The 20,131-nt window shown below is 41.1% G+C and overlaps 1 protein-coding gene across 2 annotated transcripts in view; it reads left to right on the top strand.

Moving 5' to 3' along the window:
* The first annotated feature begins 8,592 nt into the window (after nucleotides 1–8,592).
* LOC119785503 (calpain-2 catalytic subunit-like) overlaps nucleotides 8,593–20,131 on the top strand; it is a 29,955-nt gene continuing 18,416 nt past the window's right edge. For both annotated transcript variants that reach the window (XM_038288211.1, XM_038288210.1), the window contains exons 1-14: nucleotides 8,593–8,934; nucleotides 9,912–9,981; nucleotides 12,269–12,387; nucleotides 12,476–12,609; nucleotides 13,595–13,763; nucleotides 13,880–13,963; nucleotides 14,039–14,124; nucleotides 14,372–14,437; nucleotides 14,524–14,684; nucleotides 17,565–17,734; nucleotides 17,819–17,830; nucleotides 19,168–19,379; nucleotides 19,518–19,554; nucleotides 19,663–19,728. In XM_038288211.1, the coding sequence (XP_038144139.1) occupies nucleotides 8,698–8,934; nucleotides 9,912–9,981; nucleotides 12,269–12,387; nucleotides 12,476–12,609; nucleotides 13,595–13,763; nucleotides 13,880–13,963; nucleotides 14,039–14,124; nucleotides 14,372–14,437; nucleotides 14,524–14,684; nucleotides 17,565–17,734; nucleotides 17,819–17,830; nucleotides 19,168–19,379; nucleotides 19,518–19,554; nucleotides 19,663–19,728 (1,623 nt within the window). In that variant the 5' untranslated portion in view covers nucleotides 8,593–8,697. The remainder of the gene's footprint in view (nucleotides 8,935–9,911; nucleotides 9,982–12,268; nucleotides 12,388–12,475; nucleotides 12,610–13,594; nucleotides 13,764–13,879; nucleotides 13,964–14,038; nucleotides 14,125–14,371; nucleotides 14,438–14,523; nucleotides 14,685–17,564; nucleotides 17,735–17,818; nucleotides 17,831–19,167; nucleotides 19,380–19,517; nucleotides 19,555–19,662; nucleotides 19,729–20,131) is intronic.

Genomic DNA, 20,131 nt, shown 5'->3' with positions numbered 1-20,131 from the left:
TTTAAACTGCTTCATTCCATGTTTAAACACTGCTACATTCCCAGTTTAAATACAGCTCCATTCTCAGATTAAACATTGCTTCATTCCACGTTTAAACACTGCTACATTTCCAGTTTAAATACAGCTCCATTCTCAGATTAAACAGTGCTTCATTCCACGTTTAAACACTGCTACATTCCCAGTTTAAATACAGCTCCATTGCCAATTTAAACGGCTTCATTCCATGTTTAAACACTCATACATTCCCAGTTTAAATACAGCTCAATTGCCAGTTTAAACTGCTTCATTCCATGTTTAAACACTGCTACATTCCCAGTTTAAATACAGCTCCATTGCCAGTTTAAACTGCTTCATTCCATGTTTAAACACTGCTACATTTCCAGTTTAAATACAGCTCCATTGCCAGTTTAAACCGCTTCATTCCATGTTTAAACACTGCTACATTCCCAGTTTAAATACAGCTCCATTCTCAGATTAAACATTGCTTTGTTCCACGTTTAAACACTGCTACATTTCCAGTTTAAATACAGCTCCATTCTCAGATTAAACAGTGCTTCATTCCACGTTTAAACACTGCTACATTCCCAGTTTAAATACAGCTCCACTGCCAATTTAAACGGCTTCATTCCATGTTTAAACACTGCTACATTCCCAGTTTAAATACAGCTCAATTGCCAGTTTAAACTGCTTCATTCCATGTTTAAACACTGCTACATTCCCAGTTTAAATACAGCTCCATTGCCAGTTTAAACTGCTTCATTCCATGTTTAAACACTGCTACATTTCCAGTTTAAATACAGCTCCATTGCCAGTTTAAACCGCTTCATTCCATGTTTAAACACTGCTACATTCCCAGTTTAAATACAGCTCCATTGCCAGTTTAAACTGCTTCATTCCATGTTTAAACACTGCTACATTTCCAGTTTAAATACAGCTCCATTGCCAGTTTAAACCGCTTCATTCCATGTTTAAACACTGCTACATTTCCAGTTTAAATACAGCTCCATTGCCAGTTTAAACTGCTTCATTCCATGTTTAAACACTGCTACATTCCCAGTTTAAATACAGCTCCATTGCCAGTTTAAACTGCTTCATTCCATGTTTAAACACTGCTACATTTCCAGTTTAAATACAGCTCCATTGCCAGTTTAAACCGCTTCATTCCATGTTTAAACACTGCTACATTTCCAGTTTAAATACAGCTCCATTGCCAGTTTAAACTGCTTCATTCCATGTTTAAACACTGCTACATTTCCAGTTTAAATACAGCTCCATTGCCAGTTTAAACCGCTTCATTCCATGTTTAAACACTGCTACATTTCCAGTTTAAATACAGCTCCATTGCCAGTTTAAACAGTGCTTCATTCCACGTTTAAACACTGCTACATTCCCAGTTTAGATACAGCTCAATTCTCAGTTTAAACAGTGCTTCATTCCACATTTAAACACTGCTACATTCCCAGTTTAAATACAGCTCAATTCTCAGTTTAAACAGTGCTTCATTCCATGTTTAAACACAGCTACATTCCCAGTTTAATTACAGCTCCATTGCCAGTTTAAATTCTGCTCCATTCCTACATCATTCCTCCTTTACTTCCAGAACAATTCTCAGTGTAAATCCAGCTGCAATCCTAGTTTAAATGCAGCTCCGTTCCCAGAGTAAATCCTGCCCCATTCTTAGTTTAAACACGGCACATCCATTCCCTGTTATATTAAATATCATTCCAGTTTAATTTTAGCCTTATTCACAGTAACATTCTAATTTATTTATATTAACCCTCATCTCCAGTTTGATTTTAGCTTCATTCCCTGCTTAAATCCAGTTACATTGCCATCTTGAATCCAGTTTAATTCCCTGCTTAAATCCAGGTTAATTCCCAATCAAAATCCCGTTTTATTCACAGTAATTCCAGTTTCATTTCCATCATAAATTCAGTTTACCTTACTATTTAAATATAGCGCTATTCCGAGTTTAAACATAGTTCCATTCCCAGTTTAAATACAGCTCCACTCCCAGTGTACATGCAGCCCTACTCAAAGTTTATTTTCACTGTCGTTCCCAGTTAAAATGCAGTTTTATTCAGAGTGCAATTCCAGCTCCATTCCATGTTTAAACACTGCTACATTCCCAGTTTAAATCATCCATATTTCCAATTTAAATACCGCCCCATGCCAGTTGAAATTCAGCTCCATTCCCAAATTTAAATCCATCTCAAACCCCAGATTAAATACAGATCCATTCCCAGTTTAAATCCTGCTTTGTTTGAGTTGCAGATCCAACGTACGTTAATAAATGCTTTTGTGAATCACATCTGTCTTTATCTGTCTGCTTCAAATTCTTGGTCCTCATTTCTGAGTCATGACAACATCTCTATTCCCAGTTTATTTCCAGCTCCTTTCCCAATTTAAAAACTGCTCCATTCCCAGCAATCACAGCTCCATTTCCAGTTTAAATCCAGCTCTATTCTCAGTTTAAATACAGTTCCACTCCCAGTTCAGTACAAATTCATCCTCAGTTTAAATACAGCTTCAATCCAAGTTTAAACACTGCTTGGCTCCCAGTTTAAATACACTTCCATTCCCAGTTTATTTATTCATTTATTTTTTTCCCCTTTATTTAACCAGGTAAACCCCGTTGAGATCTGGATCTCATTTTCAAGGGGGACCTGGGCAGAGATCTGCAATACACTACAACCTGGTTCTCAGGCAGCTTTACATGTTCATTCTGTTAAAATCCTATTTGTTCCCAGTGTAATTCCAGCTTCTTTCCCAGTTAAATTCCCAGTTTATTTCAACCCTCATTCCCAGTTTAAAACCGTCATTCCCAGTATAAATCCAGTTTGATTCCCAGCTTGAATCCAATTTAATTCCCAGTTTGAATCCAGTTTTACTGCCAGTGTAATTCCAGTTTTATTCCCATTTTAAATCCAGTTTAATTCCCAGTTTAATGGGTTTTCTTTCCCAGCTTATTTTCCAGTTTCATTCCCCATTTAAACACAGCTCCATTCCCAGTTTAAATACAGCTCGAATCCCAGTTTAAACACTGGTTCATTACCATTCCCGGTTTATTTCCACTGTCATTCCCAGTTAAAATCCAGTATCATTCCCAGCATAATTCCCAGTTCTTTACCAGTTACATTCCCAGGTTTATTGCAGCTTTTTCAAAGTTTAAATCCTGTTTTATTCAGCCTTCATTCACAGATTAAAGTCAGTTTTATTTCCCCCTTAATTTTAGCTTTATTCCCAGTTGTATTACCATTTTATTTTAGCCCTCGTTCACTGTTTAAATTCAGCTTCATTCTCAGTTTAAACACAGCTCCATCCCCATCAGTTTAAATACTGCTAATAAACTTTTTTTTATAGCTTGGCCATGACCTGGATGACGGGGAATCTTCATAGACAGTTTAAATACAGCTCCACTCCCAGTTTAGTGGAGTTCCATTCCCAGTATGAATACAGCTTTGATCCACTTTTAAACATTGCCTTGTTCCCCGTATAAATACAATTCCATTCCCAGTTTAAACATATCACTATTCCCAGTTATAATACAGCTCCATTTGTAGTCTAAAATAGCTCTACTCCCCAGAATACAGCTGAACTCCCAGTTTAAGGACGTTTCCGCCCACTGCTTTGTTTCCATTATAAATACACATCCATTCCCAGATTGTTTCCACCTTCATTCCCAATTAAAATTCATTTTATTCAAAGTGTAATTCCAGCTTCTTTCCCAGTTACATTTAAAGTTTATTTCAACCGCCATTCCCAGCTTCATTCCAGCTTCATTCCCAGTTTTATTCGACCTTCATTCCCTGATTAAATTCAGTATTATTCCCAGTTTAATTCCAGATTAATTTCCATCTTTAATCCACATTAATTCCCAGTTTAAATGAAACTTATTCCCAGTTACATTCCCAGTGTAATTCACACATCATTCGCAGTTTAATTCCAGTTTCATTCCCAGTTTTAATCCATTTTTATTCCTAGTTTAATTCCAGATTAATTTCCATCTTTAATCCAGATTAATTCCCAGTTTAAATGTCACTTTATTCCAAGTTTAAATGCAAATCCATTCCCAGTTTAAACAGAGCTTTATACCCAGTTTAAATATACCCCCACTCTGTTTAAATCCAACTCCATACTCAGTATGTTATTATTTAAACATTACCAGTTTAAATAAGTTAAAATGCAGCTCCATTCCCAGTGCAAATACAGCTCTACTCCCAGTATTTCCATCATCATTCCAGTTGTATTCCCAGTGTAATTCTAGCTTTCCCCCCACTACTTTACCAGTTTAATACTAGCTTTATTCCTAGATAAATTTATTCCCAGTTTACTTAGATTTCTTCCCAGTTACATTCCCAGTTTATTTCAGTTCTGATTCCCAGTTTAAATCCAGCTTCATTCCCAGTTTTATTTAATTGCCGAGCTGTCATCCTGTTCCATTCCCAGTTTCATTTCGGATTAATTTCCATCTTTACTCCAGATAAATTCCCAGTTTAAATGCCACTTTATTCCCAGTTTAAATGCCACTCCATTCCCAGTTTAAATATAGTCCTACTCTGTTTCAATCCAACTCCATACTCAGTAAAGAGCTCCATTCCCAGTTCAAATAGGTTAAAATACAGCTGCATTCCCAGTGTAAATACAGCTCTACTCCCAGTATTTCCATCGTCATTCCCAATTAAAATCCCGCTGTATTCCCTATGTAATTCTAGCTTCTTTCCCAATTACTTTCGCAGTTTAATTCTAGCTTTATTCCTAGATAAAGTAATATGTTATTCCCAGTTTACTTACAGCTTTCTTGCCAGTTACATTCCCAGTTTATTTCAGTTCTCAATCCCATTTTAAATCCAGCTTCAATCCCAGTTTTGTTTCATTCAGAGATTTCATCCAAATTTCAATCCAAGTTTAAATAGTTTAATTTCCAATTTAAATCCATTTTCATTCTATTTCCCCTCCATGAACTCATCATTTTCCTCCACTTACAGACAGGTGTTCAGATATCTACCACCAGGGGGCGCCAGTGGTCCATGCTGTCAGCACCATGGTCGTTGCTGGAGGAACACAGGAAGCATGGAAGATCTCCAAGTTCTTATTGAAACGACAGAGGGAAGTGAAAATAACAGTCAGGAATACTCTAACCTAACATCCTCAAAACAATGAAAAAAAGCTCATGTTAAAAACATAAAACCCAGCATTTAAATCAAACAAGGGGTCCTGGAAAATAAGTTCTCTAACATCTGAAACCTGTATCATGTTTAGTATTCTCCTGGATTTCTGGGATCATGTTTATGTTTCAAGCTCTTAGTTCCTCCTTCCAACCAGCCTTAGCAGGTTCCTGCTATTTCATGACACTGAAGAATGAAGGAGACAGAACATTTTCAGTGATGGCTGCAGTAGTTTGGATCTTATTACTCTTGAGTTTGATGTTTGTGGATTTTTTAATTTAAAGATCCATCATTTTAACACAGCTTCTTCTGAATAATGTGCATGTTCTGCTCCTGGATGTTTAAAGGTTCTGCTTCCAGACATCCTCCTTACATTTTCCCTGTTTGAAACGTTTAAGAAAATCAAAGCAGTTCCACATTTATCCAAAGTTCTAAAGTCGTAATTATTAAGGAACAAGAACATAAGAGGAGGAACTATCAGATGCAAACGGGGACAATTCTCCTGAAGACTAAGAACATGAGAAAGGGAACGTTCTCCTGCAAACTGGAAACATAAGTTTGAAAATGTTCTGATGCAGACTTGGAGCTTAAGACAAATGTTGCCATGTTCCTACAGCACTTATGTTTTTAAAGTTTTTAAATAAAGCACTTTATAAAGATGTATTTGCTGTTAAATCTGAGAGGCAGATAGAACCCGGTTCTCCTAAATCCAACCCTGTAACTGCTGTTTCCACACTCAGCAAATAACTTCCCGTTCAGCTCCAACAAAGATCTCACTGTGTGTGTGTGTGTGTGTGTGTGTGCGTGCGTGCGTGCGTGCGTGCGTGTGTGCGTGCGTGTGTGTTGGCTGGGTAAACACCGCCAGCCTATAAAGCAAACAGAGATGCTGAAAGCGGCTCCTATCTGTCAAACACTTCCTGCTGCTCCTCCAGGTTAGAACACCTCATCCAATCCTGGAAAATGGGTCCAGTGCGATGCTGAGACTCTGTCTCCAGTCAGGAATCTTTTCCTTGTGGAAGTTCTGAAGGGGATCATTAGGAGGATCTTCTTCCACCTCTGACCTGAAAAAGGAAGAGTTCCTCCTCTTTCCTCCAACTGAAACAAAAAAAAAAACTGTGGGGGGGATTGATTAAAGTTTGGTTCTGCTGCAGCTGAACGTTTGAACCTTTGTTGCTTTGATTCATTTATGGAGAGAAGATTGCAAAGAACAAGTTTCAAAAAAGGATATTTGAAGAAAAAACATAATGGACAGCTTAACTGAAGCCTTTGAATGAAGGGAGCCCCAGAATAAGAAAAGATTTGTCCCGCTATATAAGTTTAAAAAGAAAATCCAGAGAAGAGAAATAGATTATCTTTGTGTTCTCACAAAGTATTCTACCTCAAATTAATGATAGATTATTACCCTGTTATGTAAATAAGATAGCCATCTGCTGGCTACAACTTAGTTAATCATTCTCAAGGTTGGAGCGGAATCACATCATTAATGATGCCACCCAGCTGGATGCCGTCTGAAACAGATCATGATTGCAAGTTTTTATTATTATTTATATTATTTGTTTTCAACATTAATCTAGCATTTATTGAGCCCATTGTGTGTCTGTAAATAACACAACTAAACCAGAAAGCTCAGAGGCATAAACATTTACATTTACCAACCAGACCAGGCAACAGGACCAGCAAAAATAAACTTTCCTTTAATAAAGATATTGTCAGGGTTTGGTTGGGGTTTAGAGCGCCCAAAGGCTGAGGTGATTTCTGCAGTTCATCCATCCATCCATCCATCCATCCATCCATCCATCCATCCATCCATCCATCCATCCATCCATCCATCCATCCATCCATCCATCCATCCATCCATCCATCCATCCATCCATCCAACAACAGCGATGGGGAACCAGCGAGAACAGAGGAACCAACAAGGAGTGACAGCAGAGGGAGAGTATAAATACAGTAGCTGAGACAAAGGCAGGTCTAACGAGCTGATAAGGAGCAGGTGTGAGTAGAGACAACGAAGGAGCCAAGGGAAAAGGAACACACACAAGAGGGCAACAGAGGACAACAACAGAAAACCTGAGAGCTGCAATAAATCTAGAAACACAAAGTAGGAAATAAACCAATAAAACAAACGGATCAAAGTAAAGACAAGTAAGACCATGACAGATATAATGAAACCTAATAGGAATATATTTTTAAAATCCAAACCCTATTTTCTATTCATGTGTGCATAGATACAGCTGTGTTTTGGGGATGCAAATGTAAAGTTAATTTTTATTGAACTTTTTTACATTATGATAATTTTCCTTTGTAGAAATGTTACAATAAAAATTACAATGAAAATATAAATGATACTCTGGAGTGCGTCTTTATAGCAGTTTAAAGCTTGCATACATTTTTTTTTAGTGGGGGGGCCAGTATCAACGTCTTTCATGGGACCGAAATTCCTAGTGACACCCCTGGTGATGGAGCCTATTGGACACCAGTCCTCCACCTAACATAACTCTGGCCAGGAGGGTGCGCTATGGATGAATTATTGAAGGATGGATGAATGATGGCTGGATGATGGATGGATGGGTGAATGGATGATGGGTGGATGTTGGTTGGATGGATGATGGATGATCGGTGGATGGATGGATTGATGATGGATGGATGAATCATGGATGGATGGTGGACGATGGATTGATGAGTGATGGATGGATGGATGATGGATTAATGATGGATGGATAGATGATGGATTAATGATGGATGGATAGATGATGGATTAATGATGGATGGATAGATGATGGATTAATGATGGATGGATAGATGATGGATTAATGATGGATGGATAGATGATGGATTAATGATGGATGGATGGATGATGGATGGATAGATGATGGATTAATGATGGATGGATAGATGATGGATTAATGATGGATGGATAGATGATGGATTAATGATGGATGGATAGATGATGGATTAATGATGGATGGATAGATGATGGATTAATGATGGATGGATAGATGATGGATTAATGATGGATGGATGGATGATGGATGGATAGATGATGGATTAATGATGGATGGATAGATGATGGATTAATGATGGATGGATAGATGATGGATTAATGATGGATGGATGAATCATGGATGGATGGTGGATGATGGATTGATGAGTGATGGATGGATGGATGATGGATGGATGTATGTATGGATGGATGGATTAATGATGGATGGACAGATGAGTGATGGGTGGATGGTGGGTGAATGATGTATGGATGGATTATCTAATCACATTCAGAAGGTCTAAATCCTTCCGGCTCATGTTTAACAGGAAACCAGCTGCAGGCTCGGTTCTGGGTTCTGGGTTCGTGCTGTATTGATCTGTACTTGTTACTGTTTTGGTTCTGGTTCTGTTTCTAAGCGCCTTCCTGCTCGCAGTGCAGCAACAGGCTCCTCCTCTCCGGGGGAAGGTCTCTGTCTGACTGAGTCCAGCAGTAAAACTTTTCTCCGTTCACCTCCAGCTGCTTCACTTCTAGTCGTTCTGCGCCACCATGTCCGGAGTCGCCTCCACTCTGGCCAAACAGCGGGCCTTGGCCGCGGGGTTCGGGAGCAACTCCAACGCGGTTCCGTACCTGAATCAGAACTTTGAGGCCCTGCGCGCTCAGTGCCGCTCCTCCGGGCAGCTGTTCTGCGACCCCACCTTCCCGGCCGAACCAGAATCTCTTGGCTTTAAGGAATTGGGTCGAAACTCATTCAAGACCCGCGGAGTCATTTGGAAGAGACCGACGGTAAGATCCGAGACAGAAACGGGTCAGATGAGGGATTTAGGGTGGTGGGTGTGGCCGACCCCGCCCTGCAGGAAAAAAAACAAATCTGTGATTTGCAAATGGTTCGGGTTTGGGTTTGGGTTCGGGTTTAGTTCTGTCTGGAAAAAACTGGTGGAACACCAGATTTTAGTGGGTTTTCTATAAAACGGACCAGAACCTCCGACAGAGTTTAAACAGGAAGTCAGACAGATGCAGAACATCTGGGCCATGCAGGCCAGAACCCTGTCAGCTGGGGATGAGCCGGGTCAAACCCAGAACTCTGGGTCAGTGAGACACTCAGTGAAAACAAATGAACCATCTGAAGCTGTTGGGGTTTCTGATCCAGAACTTTTTAGGTGAGACTTTGTGAGGCGCTCAAATATTTCAGGGGTTTAAATCTCTTTGAAAAGATAGAAACAGAAAAAAACCTGCAGAAGTTCTGGTTCTGCTGCAGAGGCACCACCTGCAGGTGTCTCTCTGTGTCCAATTGACTGCTTTGATCCAGTGTAGTCCTGTTTCTCTGACGGTGACTGGCTGGATGTGCTCTCTTCGTCCTCTGGCATGGGAGCTGGCTCGGTGCTTGTCTGCCTGACTGTGTGTTTCCCGGACGGGGGCCGCCTTTTACAGCTGCTTTTTGTGTCTCTGCTTCTGTCTCCTTGAACCCCAGTCGGCTTCGGCAGATGGCCGCTCACACTGAGCCTGGTTCTGCTGGAGGTTTCTTCCTGTTAAAAGGGAGTTTTTCCTCTCCACTGTCGCTACAAGCATGCTTAGTGTGATGGAGTCAATGAGTCGATGCAATCAACTGGTTTTCCTTGGATAGAAAACTGAATCGATTTGACTGGATGATCTGGTTGAACTGTAAAGTGCCTTGAGATGACATGTGTTGTGAATTGGCGCTATATAAATAAACTAAACTAAATTGAATTGAATTGTCTCATTCAGTCCTGTTCTCCCCTCAGGAGCTGGTCTCAAACCCGGAGTTCATCATGGGTGGCGCCACCAGGACTGACATCTGTCAGGGAGCTCTGGGTAAGTTTTACATGCTGTCCCTGAATGCAGCACAGAGATCAGAAACTCTGGGTCCCAGCAGAACCGGTCCATGATTCACTGATGGAGACAGATTGGGATATCCTGGACTGAAAAGGGCTCACAGAACCAGACACACTGCAGGAAGCACCAGGAGAGCCATGAGACGGACCAGCAGATGCTCCACAGGGGACATCTGATGTGATGCAGGTTTTAGTGGAACAGATGTGCTGGTTTTAATGAGCAGTCTGATCAGACTTGGGCAGGGAGACCCATGAGGCAGCCTGCGGATGCTGATAGTTCTGTCTCTATGCTCCTGGATCCGTCCCCCCTCAGGATGTGACGTTCTACAGTGAGGTTCCTGCAGCAGCTCAGGTGTCAGCGTAGTAAAATTGTTGAGCTTCTGATCCAGACTCAGCTGCAGGCTGTGCTCTCATTGGTTGGCAGGGAGGAGCAGCACAGGAATGATTATTTTAGTTCTCAGAGGCACCATGAAAGCTAGTGCAGACAGCCAATGAGTACGCACCCTGTCACTGGACTGTGAGTCATCCCGGCACTGATAGAAACCACAACAGTGTTCCTGGTTGTGTAACTACGACGAGACGATCTGTTACCACATGCTACAAAACAAGGAATTTACTGCAGAGTGGGACCTCCCCAAAACCACGTCTTTGTGGATTGCTGTGGCCAACGGTTTAATTAGGTACAGCTCGTTAGTCTGAGGGAAGCTGGAACAAAACAAAGATGTAGACTGTTGGAAATCTGATAATTATGTTCCCAGCCTGACTCCCAGCACTCCCAGTTCTAATTCCCAGCTACATGAAGCTCTCAGACCCTGTCCGGTTTGAGCCTGTCTCTTTAAGGAGCTTCTTCTGCTCTGATTGGTCAGTAGTGATACAGCAGTTTGGGAGAAGCTCTGAGATGATTCATCATCAAAAATGCCTCCAGCTCCGTTCGCCTGGATTCTTCCTGCCCATAAAGTTAAACTGATGTTAATGGTTTTTAGTGAAGGAGCTCAACATAAAGTCTTCAGTTTAACCCTAAAACTTCAGATCTGGTGCTAATCCGTCCTCGTCAACTAGGATCTTCACAAAATACTGGAGATTTTAAACACGGCATTACTAACGGGGCGGGTCTGATGCAGAGAAGAACCCAGCTTAAAAAAGAACAAACACAGAGAATAACCAGCCCACATGAAGAACAGAGAGACCCATCCAGATTGGATGCTTTAGGGCCCATTACAGACATGTGATGAGCTGGGAAAACCCAGTAAGAACCCGAAACCAGTTGCCTTAGGACCAGTCCCAGCAGAAGCTTTCTTCCCCCTGCAGCACTTTATGCAAATGTGGGGGGAAAGCTTAACATCTAGACTCTCCTGAGTAGAAACCCACAGCTTAAAGTCTGTATTAAACATGAACAATTCTCTCTGTGAATTGTTCTGTTGTTTCAATTGATCGTTATGAAAAGGAAGAGACAAGAGAGGGACTTTCTGTTGTAGCCAGTGTCCCCTGTAGGGGGCAGCAGTGAGATATGTGTTAACGAGTGCATCATAGGACGATGTGCGTTAATGATCGTGTCCAGTGTCTCTACTAGATCCGTACCATCACCTCATTTGAGCAACCAGAATTACATGTGGGTCACCCTGTATTGTGCTTTATGTGAAGAAAATTACTCTTATTTCTCTCCCTTATTATAATAAGTGTGTTAAAATACAACCTGTAAAACCTGATTGGTTTATTTTTTGATCCGTCCCAGAAATGGGATTCTTCCTTACTCCTGGAAGCCCATTTTTTTAGCTTTCTATTTATAAATAATTGTCGTAATTTGGAGTTTTATGTTTGCATTTTGTACTTTTATGGTACACAGTGTATGATCTACAGAAAGACACAACTGAAATACAGATAAACATGGTGTAATCATATTTTCTGAGCATGTCTAATGATGATGTCAGACAAGGAATATAATGGAGAGAATTTAAAGTGCATCCAGTCCTAAGAAAAGGAATTAATGATTTTTTATTTGATGTAATTAAGCATAATTTAATGTTAGAAATCAATATTTCCAGTACTGTAATTACATTATTCATAGTCACCTAGATGAATATCGGGTTGCAGATGTGCAAAGGAGCTAATGGTACAGATCGGATAGTGACATCCTGTAGGGGGCAGTACTGAGATTTGTCTTATTGAGAGAAATTTGGGCTTATCTGCTACCAGATTCCTCTATATGAGACATTATGTTATTAATTGCATCTTGACAGCGGCAGCGTTGTGTACACTCTGTCTTCTAGGTGACTGCTGGCTATTAGCAGCCATTGCCTCGCTGACGATGAACGAGTATGTGATGGCACGAGTCGTTCCATCAGACCAAGGATTTGGAGATGATTATGCAGGAATCTTCCACTTTCAGGTATCAGCTATGCCAATAGGGTCCAGTCTTACTACTGCTGTCACAGAAAGTGTGTTTTGTCTAAGATTGTCTTCCTGTTTGCTTGCAGTTCTGGCAATTTGGTGAGTGGGTGGACGTGGTGATTGACGATCGGCTGCCAGTTAAAGACGGAGAGCTGATGTTCGTGCACTCGGCAGAAGGCCGGGAGTTCTGGAGCGCCTTGCTGGAGAAAGCTTACGCTAAGTAAGACCTTGCAGAGCTTAAACTGAGTCTGTTTCCTGAGACTGATCACACAGAAACCTGAAAGAGCTGTCCTTCCTGCTCTCTGCTCAGCTCGGTTGTGGTTTGAACTGCTGTCTGAAAAGCTGCAGTTAGAATCTGTTTGCTGTTTTGAGTTTTCAGGTGAACAACTGTTTGCTCAGACTAGTGGAACAGCTGTTAAAAATGTATGTGCATTCATTAATAACTGTTGAAAAAAAAAAAACTGTATCATCTGCATAGAGACATGGTGCAATCAAGAAACTGAGCCTAAATGAATACCCAGTATCCATATTTTACATTTGTTATGTGTACACAACAAAGAAAACTAAAACTATTCCCTCCAGTGATCATTGTATACCAAACAAAGGTTACCATGGTGACACATCCTGTAAATGACATGACTAATAGCTTTAAAACAGTAGCTGCAGGGATCTGCCTGCAGCCTGAAGCTATCAACCCAATCACTATTGACTTTAACCTCTTAAAACCAGCCTTTTAAAAGCATTTACAAATAATTACTCAGAATGCATGAAAATTACACTGGTAAAATGTTTACCAATATAGACATGTTAGACATCTTATGAAAGCTTAGCTTCTCCACAATTCAACCACCTCATTGAATGGACACAGTGAGCACCAAGGCACAATTAACACAGATATAGCATCTTGTCAAAATGTACCAGGACAAAGCGGCCACAACAAGCAAGCATGTTTTTATAAGTGCTGTTCTAAAAAGACCTATTATTTTCAAGAATAAAAAACCAAACTTTGAGTCTTGTCTGAACTGATGCAGCTTGGATGTTCTACTTACCCAATTTTCATGTATATATTCAGAGACTAGAAGGTGTTTGCTTTCAAATTTTGGCTTACAGTTCCTCAGTTATTTGCTTTTCCTTTTGGGTATGTAAAATAGGCGAGAATTTCCCACAATGAGGTGGAAATTAAGAGGTGAATGTTCTGTATTCAGGATGAATGGCTGCTATGAAGCACTGTCTGGTGGTTCCACCACTGAGGGCTTCGAGGATTTCACTGGGGGCATTGCAGAGAACTATGACCTCAACCAGCCACCGCCTAACCTGTTCCAGATTATCAAGAAGGCGCTTGAGGCTGGAGCTCTGCTGGGCTGCTCCATCGACGTGAGTTCTGCAACATTCAGACTGAAAACCATCCATGATCTCCCCCAAAGCTAATCTCGTGCAGCTGAATTGTCATGAGAACACAGAACGCTTAAATAATGGTTCTATTGCTGCAGATCACCAGTGCTGCAGACTCCGAGGCTGTTACTCGTCAGAAGCTGGTGAAAGGCCACGCCTACTCACTGACGGGTGCTGTGGAGGTAAGGAGAGCAGCTAGAAATTAGGTTCTGTTTAACAGAAGCAGGAGAATACATGGTTTTGGGTTCTGGATGCAGGTGAACTACCGTGGGCATCAGGAGAAGCTAGTGAGAATGAGGAATCCCTGGGGTCAGGTAGAGTGGACCGGACCCTGGAGCGATGGGTGAGTAAACAGGTTCTGTGCTCTGCAGCTCCCCTTCAGCTGTAGGGAAACTAGCTGAGGCCCTGTTTAATGCTTCTCATGTTGAGTTCACACAGTCTGAAACCAATTAGGAGGTTTGATATGGACAGGAACTAACTGCTCTAACTGGTTTACTGTAACTGGCTAAGTTGTAGTCTTTCCGCGGAGATGTTCCGCATCAAAACAGACTGACCATCAACCAACCACTTGGTGTCTGCTCTTCATACAGGTCCTCTGAGTGGAACTACGTTCAGGGCGACTGTCCTCACGCCAATGCAGAGGATGGGGAGTTCTGGTAGGACAGACAGAAGCTCACAGGAACACACGTGAACTGATATTAGGACAGAGTGAGAGAATTTGTCTCTGTTCCGTTCTCTGCAGGATGGCGTTCACTGACTTCCTGCGGCACTACTCCCGCATAGAGGTGTGCACTCTGACCCCCGACACTATTGGAGACGACTCTGTCAAACACTGGAGTGTTAGCAAGTTTGACGGCAACTGGAGGAGAGGTTCCACAGCCGGAGGCTGCAGGAATCATCCTTGTGAGTATCAGACCGATGTACTGATGGTTCTGACCAGTGTTGGGCACGTTACTTTGAAAAAGTAATTAGTTATAGTTACTAGTTACTTCTCCCAAAAAGTAACTGAGTTACTAACTGAGTTACTCCACAATAAAAGTAACTAGTTACTAGTAAAAGTAACTATTGCGTTACTTTTGCGTTTCTCGCCCCCGTAACCCTCACCACCCGGCCCCCACCTTCTCGCCGTGTGTTTCCAAAGCCAGCTGAATAGAGCGGACGACAAAGACAAGAACCTGCAGACAGTTTAGCATTTATTGCAACTCAACGTAAATGACATCAGGGGGAACACGGTGTGAAGTTTTATAACAGGACACTCAGATCCGGTGAGTATATGAAATTAATAACTGGGGATGTCTAATTCTGAAATCCTGTGTGTTTGGGTTGTTATAGATACTGCAACATCTATCTATCCATCTATCTATCTGGATGTATACTCTGTGTGTGACATAAAATATGGATCTCCATCCCTGCCACAAAGGCCATCAAATAATGTTTAAAATAAAAAATACAGTAGGTTGAGAAGGCAGAGCATCCATCCATCCATCCATCCATCCATCCATCCATCCATCCATCCATCCATCCATCCATCCATCCATCCATCCATCCATCCATCCATCCATCCATCCAGATTTCTCCCTTTCTCCATATAGGCTATCATTTCTGGCTGTTGTCAGGTTCATTTGATCGTTCACGCTCTCCATAGTTCTCCTGTGGCGCGAGCACAGAGCGACTGTTGCGCGCCTTTAGCGAGCATGCGCGTTTCCTGTCGCTTGCGCGGTGACTCTTGCCGCCTGCGCTGTGTGGAGATGCAGAGGAAACCGTTATGTGATGGGGAAACGCAGCTCTACGTAACACCGGTATTTCCATGTGGAAAACGCTGTTTTGCTGCTGGAGTCATCCTCACTCTCCATCTCTCTGTGTGTGCTGTACGTTAACACCCGCCAGCAGAAACACCCACCTACCCAACTGACAGACGGAATCTCATCCTCCCCTCTCTCATGACAAGGCGCGCACCTCTGGATGACCTAAAAAAATAATCTTTAATATCTCTTAAACAAAAGTAGCACAAACAATATTTTTTTCTGCACAAATCTGCACTAACGTTGCACTAACCATTCAGTCTATTTGCAGAGTTTTTTGACGTGGGTGGGGTGTCAGCTTCACGCAGCTGCGCATGAGACCTATCATGAAAAAAGGTTCATTGTGCGACCTGAGTAACGCGCAGTAACGGGGTGCCTGCAATGGTAACTGCGTTATAGTTACAGTCAAAGTAATTAGTTAGATTACTCGTTACTAAAACAAGGTAACGGCGTTAGTAAAGCCGTTAGTTTCAACGCCGTTAGTCCCATCACTGGTTCTGACCAAGTATTAACTATAATGTAACCAGTAGGCTACGATAGTCTTGGTTGATCTACCGATGGTAGATCAACCAAGGTACTGACGGCCTGTCCCAAATCCAGGGCTGCGTCCTTCAAAAGACCTGGTCTATATGGACCAGAGTCCTTTAATGAACACAAAAACAACAAATGCTAGCCTAGCCTTCATCAGCTGTCCTCATACAGAAGCCGAGAGTGGTCGCGTACCTTTGATGCTTTTCACTGTAGGTTTTCTCGAGAAAGCAAGTTAATTTTCTCATTATTTTAAGACAATGAAAGCTGTTTTCTTGTGATAACGAGATGATTGGCATGTGTTAAAACTGATTACATCCTTCAACCACAACAGTGGGAGAGGATTTATCAGTATAAGTCATGGCAGCCTATGTGGAATTCTGTAAATAATCCTGTGTTTAACTCTTAGGTAACGAGACGACGTTGTTGGTTTGATGATTTGCTTCCACTTATGATTCATAAGCAATTAGACCTAGGCCTCCGGCGCCTTAGCACAACTTTGGGGATGCCTGCTCTAAAACAACTAAAGTTAAACTTGAAATGTATGAGCTAAGATAACGTTAGCTTCCCTGTTTAAATTGAGGAAAGGCGGAGATAGCTGCTTGTCATACGGCCAGAATTCATCTCTAGAAGAGAACAGCGATTAGCCTTGGAATGCTCTGCTAACGTTACTAGCCATTACTAGGAAGAAGACAATAGAGGCGGGATTTCCTAGAAAGTCGCCAATAGCGCCACACATATAACGTTTAAAACCTTTTAATTAAAACTGCTCATATCAGTATTTAATATGGGTGTGTCATTTTGGCAGAATTATGACTGCATAATTTTGGTTGCCTAGCATCGGTGACGGCATGAGACATGCATCTGTGAAGCAAATGGGGCCTGTAACTGTTTCTTTTATCCTGATATAAATATTATTGAAGGGAAACACAGATCTTAGAAACCTATGATTTCTTATTTCATTATTTTATTTATTAGGTCATCTTTACAGTAATAAAAAAGGCAACTCAACAAGCCACATGACAGAAGTTAATGTATAACCTGTAAATGAGCAATAATTATTTAGATGATTAATTTTCATTATTGACTGGACATGCGTCATAAATCAAACAGACAGGCCTTCAATGAATCTCTAAAAGCTGAAGGAAGGAGATGCAAATTAGGGGCCAATTGTCAGAAATTAGCATTTGTAATCAAAAACCTGTTTATTTTTGCCGAATATCTTCTACATAAGTCAAATTTTCACATCAATGAGAAAAAAAACTGTTTTCTGGATCCCGACTGTTTTTTCTGTATACTGAGCTGCACCAGGCCGCCGTTCGTTGGCTGGTTTAACCAATGATTGGGCAGCTTTCTCCTCAAAGAGCAGCTGGTTCTGTTCAGCCAGAGTGGAACCACTGAGCTTAAGGGGATTATCCTCATATGACAGGACATTGTTTTTTTTTTTCTTCAGACACGTTCTGGATGAACCCTCAGTTTGTGATCAAGCTGGACGAGGAAGATGATGATCCTGATGATAATGAGGTGGGCTGCAGCTTTGTGGTAGGTCTGATCCAGAAGAACCGCAGGAAGCTGCGGAAACACGGCGAAGACATGCACACTATTGGCTTTGCCATCTATGAGGTTAGAAAGATTCCCTCTGTTTTCAGCATCCAATTCGAACAGGAAACCAATGTTTGAACTCTGCTTCGTTCTGTTTTCCTTCAGGTTCCACCGCAGGTGAGTCCAGCTTGAATCCTTCGCCTCATCAGATAGAAACATGGAGAATGTGCATTGATGCAGTAACCTTTAAACTCCACACAGAATGTACAATTTCAATCCTTCATCAGTGAGATTAAGTCCATGTTGGATCAGAGATAGATCTAATTCAGACTTTAATCTGCGAAAGTTAACTTCCTTAGAAAGTCCCAACAGTATGGAGTGAATTTTGTTCCATTTTTGTTGCAGGCAAATAAAACGTTTTGTAAAATGACAGTTTGAAAAACATATAATCCAGAAAAACAAATTTATCAAAAAAAAAATGTTTTGTGAGTAACTTTGTTTTGTATTTTCATATTGTGTTAAAAATCTTATTTTTTTTTACAGATTTTACTTTTTTTTTTTTCAAATGTCTGTTTTTCAGATTGAGTTTTGCGAAGTTTTAAACTGGACATTACAGGTCCCATTCTCTTTGCTTCAAGCATGACACAAACGCTTGTCACCCACACTGACCAACACAATATTTTTTACTAATTCCATGCAGACCAATAGAAATGTGCTTTTGAAGACCAGTTTGAAAAGAATGGAACTGGTAAAATGCAATCTGAAAAACAGAATTTTGGGAGAAAAAAACAGAACAGGTAAATGTACAATCCCTAAAAACATAATATATATATAATTTGAAAATATCCAATCTGTTAAAAATCTGTTTTTTTTTTTTTTTCATTGCACCAATACTGGAACAAAAGTGCCCCCATACTCCAATAAATAGCTGAAAAATGTTACCAATTTACAACTTGGAGAACTCCACCACCCTGACCAACCTGTTTTACTACAAACGTTTTAACACTCATAAAAAAATAATGTTAAGGAAAACCCAATTTACTATTATTTAACAGAAAATTCTAGACGTATGGAAGCAAAGACAAAATTTAAGTTTTTTAAAAACCAGCGTTTCCTGCTTTCAGGGTTTCTTTTTGATCAAGTTCAATCTGTGCCTCAACACAGAGCAGGCTGGTTTATCCTCTTGAAATGCGTTTCATTTCGATCCTCTGGAATCTTTGGGTGTTTAGTCTGAAGCTTGGGAGCAGTAGGGAGGGGTGGCTTCTTAGAATATATGAGGTTTGCTCCATTGGCTATTTAAACCTCAGCAAAGCATTTCTTTGAATGAGTCACTGGATTTTTCTGAGTAAGCTTGGCCTGATATAAACACTTTGTCACTCTTAATCTTCTTGGAATCAGAAAGCAGATTATAGAAACGTCTGTTAATTCTTTACATCTCTATGATTGCTGCATATTAGCCACAGCATCTGCCCCCCTAAACAGGTACAGTATCTTGACGGGCTGTTTCTCTGCAGTTCCGCGGACAGACGCAGGTCCACCTGGATAAAAACTTCTTCTTGACCCACGCTCAGACGGCCAGGTCAGAGACCTTCATCAACCTGCGGGAGGTGACCTCCCGCTTCAAGCTGCCGCCTGGAGAATACCTGATCGTCCCATCCACCTTTGAGCCACATCAAAATGGAGATTTCTGCATCCGAGTTTTCTCCGAGAAGCAGACAGAGACAGTGTAAGAGCCAAAAGCCACCGGTTCTGTTGGGTTTGTAGGGCAGGAGGACCAGAACCTCCTCCGTCCTCTTTCCTGTTTCAGATTTCATCTGACTCCAGAATAAAAGAACCAATTTCTAAATGTTTGTTCTGTTTTCAGGCCGTGTGACGACCCGGTCAGTGCAGAGCTCACGGACGTAAGTGATGCCCCGCCCACATCTTTTGTTATTGCCGCTAATTAGCAGGTAACAGCTGCTAGTTGGTTAACTGCTGTGCTTTGCCTTTTTTGCGGTGATCATGTCCAGGAGACGGTGTCGGACGAGGAAGTAGATGCAGGGTTCAGAAACTTGTTCTCCAAACTTGCAGGAGATGTAAGTTTGACAGTGATTCACCTCAGCCAAGCAGCTGTCTCATTATGCACTGTGGTCATGTTCATTCCTTTTAATGGAACCAGTTTGTTGTCATTTCTTTGTTTAACTAAAACCAAACGGTGAAGTGCTAATATACAAGTTAGACTCTGCTTGTCCTGGTTCTGAAGCTTTTTTTGTATCGATGGTGGTTAAGGCATTTCCTGGTGCACTGGAAAAAAGGGGAGTGTAAAAACAAGGAAAAAAAACAGAATATGTTAATTTTCAGTCCATTTTACCTAACGAGGTTTCTTAATTTAGGATTCTAAAATCTAACCATAAGCATAGTCAACATGTAAAATTAGAAATTATGTCCTAAGACAATATAAATGATCAAACACCTCCAAAATCTACGTTTTTTTACTTT

The sequence above is a fragment of the Cyprinodon tularosa genome, unplaced genomic scaffold (genome assembly GCF_016077235.1).
Source record: "Cyprinodon tularosa strain WSP-4 unplaced genomic scaffold, ASM1607723v1 ctg25, whole genome shotgun sequence".
Classification (NCBI taxonomy): Eukaryota; Metazoa; Chordata; class Actinopteri; order Cyprinodontiformes; family Cyprinodontidae; genus Cyprinodon; species Cyprinodon tularosa.
This window is presented reverse-complemented; position numbering and strand designations above follow the sequence as displayed.